This window comes from Elephantulus edwardii, unplaced genomic scaffold (genome assembly GCF_000299155.1).
Source record: "Elephantulus edwardii isolate Elephantulus edwardi_28Jun2011 unplaced genomic scaffold, EleEdw1.0 scaffold00056, whole genome shotgun sequence".
NCBI lineage: Eukaryota > Metazoa > Chordata > Mammalia > Macroscelidea > Macroscelididae > Elephantulus > Elephantulus edwardii.
Genome location: NW_006399806.1, coordinates 6,958,796 through 6,966,675, shown reverse-complemented (window position 1 = coordinate 6,966,675; position 7,880 = coordinate 6,958,796). Strand labels below are relative to the sequence as shown.

The 7,880-nt window shown below is 35.8% G+C and overlaps 1 protein-coding gene across 1 annotated transcript in view; it reads right to left on the bottom strand.

Moving 5' to 3' along the window:
• Positions 1 to 290: 290 nt before the first annotated feature.
• The window catches only part of LOC102869437 (stromelysin-2-like), a 25,047-nt gene continuing 17,457 nt past the window's right edge, over positions 291 to 7,880 (bottom strand). Inside the window, exons 8-10 of the mRNA XM_006887304.1 lie at positions 5,120 to 5,279; positions 3,986 to 4,089; positions 291 to 391 (exon numbers count right to left, since the gene is read on the bottom strand). Coding sequence (XP_006887366.1) covers positions 291 to 391; positions 3,986 to 4,089; positions 5,120 to 5,279 — 365 coding nt within the window. The remainder of the gene's footprint in view (positions 392 to 3,985; positions 4,090 to 5,119; positions 5,280 to 7,880) is intronic.

The following is a 7,880-nucleotide window of genomic DNA, read 5'->3' as shown; positions in this document are numbered from 1 at the left end:
CTATATCTATATCTATATCTATATCTATAAAACTTTGTAAGTAAACATTCGTGAAGCATTCCATATTTTTAGATTCTGTGACTGGAGCGGTGGGAATACGTGCATTTGAGATGGCTAGGTTGGCACAGGATAGAACAGCATTTAGAGCTCTTGTCCATAGGGTCGCTATGAGTTGCAAGTGACTCGATGGCACATAACAACAAGTAAACTAGTATAAAATAAAAATTTTATTTAAAAAATAAACAATGTATGCACCTAAAGTGTCTAAGCCTCTCTTTTCCATATCATGCTTAACAATCTAATATACTGTTAGCCCTCACATGCTTTGTCACCATCTTGGCATTAGGGTCAAACTCAATCTGTAATGGTCCACTGAAGAAATAAAAAAATCCTGCAAATATAAAGGAGAGAATAATGAGACATTCTTACAGCAAACCACTTTTATAACATGCATTACCTTAGAATAAGAGTAAGTTAATAATGAAGAGCATATACTGCGTGGTCACTCTGTGCTGCACTAAGTGTTATTTATGCACGTTTTTTCTCATTTGTTTTTACAAATAAATCTTAAGATGATACTAATAAAGAAAAAGAAAATGCCAGAAAATTATGGCAGTTTGAAGATTCTTCCTGAAGTGTCACTAATGAAAGTTGAAAGGAAGTTTCATTTCCTCTTCATCTGACTTGAAAGTCATTGCTATGAAATACTAGATTATACTCTCTCTAAAGAGATAAAGTTGCACAATGTTTTTGAAAATATCAATTATTTTTGCTCTTTCTCCTAATGTTTTGGTCCTTCTGTCCCAATCATGTCCTAAATTAGAACTTGAGAGGCAACCTAAAGGAAGAAAATGAAATTTTAAAAAATATACAACACACCAGCAGTTATTAAGTTTATGCTTTTGTATACATTTTGGTTATCTTAGTGGTAAGATTGTAAGTTTTGTAAGCATTATGATTTTCAAGCTGCAGTATCCCTCTTCATTTTTCTCTTTACAGAAAAGCAGTAACAAATTTTTCTTTGTCAAGAGTCATTTGTTTTAATTTTAGTTTAGTATTTTTATTGTTTTTTTCTTTCATATATTTTTTATTTAACACACTTCTTTATTCATATAGTTTTTTGTATTATAATTTCCATTAAAAAACTTTTAAAAAGATGTTAGAGTAGAAACAAAGGTACATTTCTCCAATGATTATTAAGTTATGCATGTAGAAGATCCAGAGCATGCTAGAAGTTATGAAAATGACACAGAATTTAATAATGTTAGTGATATCGTGGTTACCAATTATACCAATGAACCATTAGATTGAAAAAAAAGGTTTAAATGATTAATGATTAAAATAAAGACATGTTAATCTACCAACATGGTCATTGAAAGACACAGGAACTGCCTTGAAAAAGCTTCCTCTTTGAAATTTGAGACAATTTAAAGAACAAATGTAATGGTAAAAATGGGTAAAATATTGTCTCGAATAAATTAATTAGTAAATATAAACTAACCCTCAGGGTAAAACGGTATCTATAGAACAAGTCAAGTCAGTTTTTGATAGAAACAAAAGTAACAGTTGCATTGTAACCTCTTTACTAGTAGGAAAGGAAGGATGTGTTCTGCTCTCTTCAAATTGGTCTTTTCTTTCTAAATTTAGGATTGAAATTTAATCCGAAAAAATATCCACTAATCTTAAAAAAAAACCCACAGAGGGATAACTATCATAATACAATTCATTTTTGTGTACATCTCTTACATCTAATAAGCATTTTTTCTATGTTGAATTCTTAATATGTACAATGATATAAACAGTGAGATTTACTATAGCCAAAATCAAGTAAATTTTGCCCTATCTTTTTCTCCATTCCACTCTGAATGGAATAATAATTTAAAAGTTCAAGTAACAAATCATTTGTTCCCTTAACTATAGCTATAGTGAATAGGTTTATTTAATTTAACTTTTATTTGTGTAAATAATAAAAGTCCAAAAGAAAAATAGAATCATATGTGGTCAGTTTGAATATGTTTGAGTATGTATGAAGATGATTATTTTATTACAAGGGAAATTTAGTGGCTTAGTTATAAGGAATTGTACTACCAACCCAAAAATATACAGTTTGAAACCTCACTTGGTGCATGGGAGCAAGATGGGTAATCCCTTCTGGTGTGACTAATGCCACTGAAAACCTACTGAGGGAGAAGCTATGGATTGGTTCTGGCTCACTGGCAAACAACAACAATTTTCTTCCACTTGAACACGGTAGATAATTTCATGTAGAAAATTTCATAACAGAAGGCTAGGGAAATCATTTGGGATATGATAGCAGAGGAAGGGTAAGATAATTGGATTGCCAAATTTGTGTGTGTGTGTGTGTGTGTGTAGAGAGAGAAAGAGAGCGCGCCTTATACATTGAGGAATTCTGCTGTCAAGGACCTCCCCAAAGTGAAAAAAAAGAAATGATGTCAGTGTAGAGTAGGCTCTCCTGATCCAGGCCATGGTCTTCACTATTACTTCCTATGCATCACAAAGCTGAATAATGACTAAAGATGATAGAAGAATCGATGTCTTTGAGTTGTGGTGCTGGAGAAGGGTATTGAACATACCATGGACCATTAAAAGAATAAACAGGACTGTTGTGGAGAGGGTGAAATCAAGTTTCTCCTTGGAGGTAAGGATTTTGAAGTTCTGTCTCACATTCTTTGGGCACATGGCCAGCGAGGGACCAGTCCCTGGTGAAGGTCATAATGCTTGGAAGGGTGGAAAGACAATGCAGGAGATGAAGACCCTGGATGAGATGGATTGACACAGTAACTGGCGAATGGGATTAGGTGTGTTGGAGTCAGTGAGACTGGCTCAGAATAAGGCAGGGGTCAGAGCTATTGTACACAAGCTTGCTTTGAATCACAGGCGATTTGAAGGCACATAACAACAACAACAACAACATACATACATATAAATACCTCCACAGTGCTGAAGTTTTCATACTAAGTGTCAGTTTAAATATTAAGGTGAACCTGATACAAACTTTTAAGTTACTTGCTATCCGTCTGGAATTTCATTAATGCATAAAAATGACATTGAGTTGTGTTGGAAAAGAGTACAGATGTCTCATGAAATGCCAAAAGAGCAAAGAATATGTTTTGGAGAGGGTGCAACCAGGGTACTCTTTAGAAGTAAGGATAGTGTAACTTCCTCTCACATATATTGGATATGTTGTTTATAAACGGTGGGTCCTTAAAGAAAGGCATCATTCTTGGAAAGTTAGAGGGTCAGTGAAGGAGAAGACCATCAATGACATATTAGCACTGTGATGGTAACAAAGAGCTCATGTATAGAAGAGATGATGAGGATAGCACAAGATAGAGCAGGGTTTAAATCTGTTGTTCATAAGGTCGCTATGAGTAGACTAGAAGGCACCTAACAACAACATACATGAAAAGGGTGCTCTGGTGGCTTCTATGAAAGGAGTTGTGCTACCAAAGGAGGGCAGTTTGAATCCACCAACTGCTCCAGGAGAGAAAGATGGACAGTTCCCTCCCATGTGATTTATTACCTCTGAAACGCACCTGAAATCAACAACTGGATTTAAAGTAAGAAACAACAGCAATAAGATAAGAAAGGAGTCCTGGTGTGAACCAAAGGTTGTGATTCTCTGGAAGTTCAAATTCACCAGGAACTCCTTGAGAAAAGATGAACAATCTGCTCCCACTTTCTTTAGATCCTTGGAAATCTAACAGAGGGTCCTCTATGAGTTGATTCTGATTCAACAATAATAAAAATCCACTTAAGAAAATAGGTACAGTGTGAGAGATCACTCTTTTATTTTACATGCTGCTTGGAATCAAGGACTTGTGGAAATCATGGGGGAAATAAAATGTAACCCAAGGTACGTACATCTTACAGAATGTGGGGTGAAAAGAGGACAAGAGTGAATGATTTGGAAATTGTTTGGTCTTTCCACTGTAAAATGTGCACAAGTGCCTCATCCTCTTACCCGATTTTTGAAACGCAGCATCAATCTTTTGCTCAACTCCAGGAAAGTCCTCATTTATCATTCTGGGGAAACCTTGATCCATGGACTGGCTATTCTCATCAAATCTACACCAAAAGAAATGCAGTTTAGTATTCTGTGACTCCCCCATTACCTACCAGTATAAAGTAACATTAATGTCCCAGTATGAAATCCTCAATAAACTTTTCTAGCTGTTCAAAGGACTATAATAAATGTGACTTTTTATGGATTATTAAGTCTAGAACTTAAAACCATATTTTCCCAAGACAGAAATACTCAGCTATTCCAGAGGACTCAAACATGTGTTTGAAGTCAGTTTTCTAAGCTTGAATGTGTAAAACTTGTTTGTGGACCATAATAGACTGGTTTTGTCTTTCTATTGTAGTCCTTTAAGCCAAAAAGATAATCAAGACTGTGTGTAAGGTGTTGCACTGGCAACCAAAACATCAAAACTACCGCGTGCTCTCCAGGAGAAAGATGGGAAGTTTCGGAAACTTGATGAATATTTTGAGTTGGAATCAACTTACTGGCAGAGGGTTTACTTTTTTGGTTTGTGTGTGCATGCTGGAAACAAAGTAAATTAGTTTATTTTGCACAAATTAAACTCTTGAGTCTCTACTGCAAAGAATTTAATAGACTTGTCTCTAGAATATTTCATATTTGGGATTCCTTTGCAAATTAATGATAAGGAATTCTGCTACCAATACAAAAGTACGCAGTACAAATCGACCACTTTCTCCATAAGAAAAAGATAAACAGTCTCCTCCTTCTTGATTTATTGCCTCTGAAAACTCACCAGAAGTATAACTAGCAATTGATTTTAACTGATAGGGGCACAACAACAACAATGGCAGCCACAGGGTGACAAGTAGGAAGAAATGCAATTTTGATCAGAAGTCTGGACCTTAGTGTCTTTTGATATATCCTTAGATATATTACTCAATGACCAACTTTTATGAGAACCTTTGTTATATTTAAGAGCTTGAAAAACTGTTAGTTGCTTTCAGAAAATTTTAAGTTAGAGGAAATTGGAAAGGATAGGTTTTAGGGATTTTCTTAGAAGAAATCAAACATCCTAACTAGGCTGCCTACAAAGCTGTTACTATTTCATCTTACCTCCAGTAGGTGTTCTCTACAAAAAAGTAGGTTTTCCCATTTTCCACATCAGAAATGGCTGCATCAATCTTCTGGACGTTTGGAGGAAAGCCCAGTGTGTAGATGCTTCTTGGATAACCTGCTTCTAGTATATTGCCTTTAGTGGCCCAGAACTGATTTCCTATTAATAATATATTTAAAACATTTTGAATGAAGGCTTTTGATTTTAGAAACAACTTTGATGTGTTGTTATAGTAAGATGAGCTTAGTTTCATACCAGCCAAGAATCCAAATAGAAAGTAATTAATAAATAAGCTTTTTAAAAAAATTAAAAATTTGTTTGAATGAATCAATGAATAAGAAGACTTTTATGCATTATACCAATTATTCATAAATTATAGCCATCAATCTTAGTTATTTCCTCCTAATTGTTGAAGACATCTTAATCTGAATTTATAATCTGGAATTTTTCTTTATCAAGCTTCATATTCACATATAAATTGCTTACTGGACATTTTCTATTGAATTTTCCATAGTTACCAATTAAAAGCTCTGTTGCTTCTTTGGAATCTACTCAAGCTTAGGTAAATTAGGATAATGTTCTGCCATCATATTCTCTTTGTTTTTTTCTCTTTCTGTCTTCTCAAGTCTGAATCCCTTCCTTGCACCAGCAGCCAGGAAATAAAAAAAAGTATCGCGATGGGAAAGTCTGCTGTAAGAGACCTCTCTAAAGTACTCAAGAGCAACCGTGTCTCTCTGGAGACTAAGGTGTGCCTGATACAGCCCATGGTCTTTGCAATCACTTGTTATGCATCAGAGAGTTGGACAATGACTAGGGAAGATAGAAGGAGAATTGATGCCTTTAAGTTGTGGTGCTGGAGAAGAGTATTGAATGTACCCTGGACTGCCAAGAAAACAAACAGATTCATCCTGGGAGAAGGTTAGACCAGGCTGCTCCTTGGAGTCAAGAATTCTGAGACTTCGTCTGAAATACTTTGAACATGTTGTAAGGAGGGAGAGGTTCTTGGAGAGTGACATCATGCTTGGGAGGGTGGAGGGGCGACGCAAGAGGGGAAGACCCTCTATGAAGTGGATTGATTCAGTGACTGCAGTAGTCAGGATGAGTGTTCCAGAGGCAGTGTGGTTGGCACAGGATAGAGCAAGGTTTAGGGCTGTAATACATAGGGTTGCTATGAGTTGCAAGCGACTTGATGGCACCTAACAATGACAAGAACAACTGGTGGGAATGCAAAAGGTACAACCACTATGGAAGGAAAGTTGGAACTAAAAAAAAACCATTTGACCCAGCAATTCTACTACTAGGAATATACCCTAAAGAATCCAGAGCTGTCACACCAACAGATGTATGAACACCCATGTCTATTTGCATTATTCACAATAGCAAAGGATGGAATCAACACAAGTTGATTACATCAAGACATGAATGGATAGGAAAATTATGAAATATTTACACAATGGAATACTATGCAGCACTGTAAAACAAGGAACTCATAAAATATTACAAAATGCAGGTGACCTTGGAGGACATTATGCTAAGTTAAATATGTCAGTCACAAAAGGGCAAATACTGCATAACACCACTGTTATGAAACGGGATTGACATGGGGTTTGGGGAGAAACTGAGAGAAAAGGGGGGGGGAATGAACATTGCATTGAAACAGATGGAGGGATGAACTGTTTTAAAGGAATATATGATTAGGTATTATCTGTATGACAACAGTCCAGAATAAGAGGTGCATAGCAAAGTGGATTAGTTTGGGGGGAGAGGGAGGAAATAATGCAATAATGAATATTTTGGGTCTTGGTCTTTTGGGGTTTTTTGTGTGCATAGGGTCACTATGAGTCGCAAATGACTCGACGGCACATAACAACAACAACAATGTAAACTGGGCAGAGGGTAGGGAGGAAAAATGTGCAATAATGAATGAATGAAAAGCTAACTTTTCTGTAAACTTTTGTTAAAATCACAATAGAGTCTGAGGGCAACCCCAAGACTGCAGAATTTTGTCACTATTGGAACTTGGAATTAAAAAATCATTTCTGTGGCTCAAATGCAGCCAAACAATTAACAGACCTAGAAGACAAACAATGTCACCAGGGAGGCACTCAGAATAATAAAAAATAAGATTAAATAAGATCAAAAGGGCATGAGTAACTATCTCTGAGTAACTCAGAGATAGAGTTCAGAAGCAGAAAGAGGTATGATTGGGTTAATGAAAATAGCTATCACAAGGAGGAAATGAGAAGAATGTGGTCACATCGTGAGTATTCTAATTAATGCCATACAACAAAAGACTTAGACAATGGAATGGCATATATCAAACACTCAAAGAACACAACCAAGAATACTGTACCCAGCAAAACTGTCCATCAAATAAGAAGAAGAGATCAAACTTTTCCAAGAAATACAGAACTTAAGGGAGTTCATAAAAACAAGACCAGCCTTAAAGGAAACACTGAGAGATGCCCTTCATATAGAGATGCCACAGAAAACAGAATGAACCAAAGCTACTAGCAACAAACCAAAAAGAATTGAACAAAATGATAGCAATAATTACACTGAATGTGAATGGTTTAAATGCACCACTGAAGAGAAAAAGAGTAGCAGATTGGATAAAAAAACAAAATCCATCAATATGTTGTATACAAGAGATACCTCTGAAAAATGAAGATAAAGACTAAAAAGAAAAGGATGGGGGGTGGGGAATATACCAAGCAAATGGCAACCAAAAAAAAAAAAGCAGGAGTAGTGATAGTAATC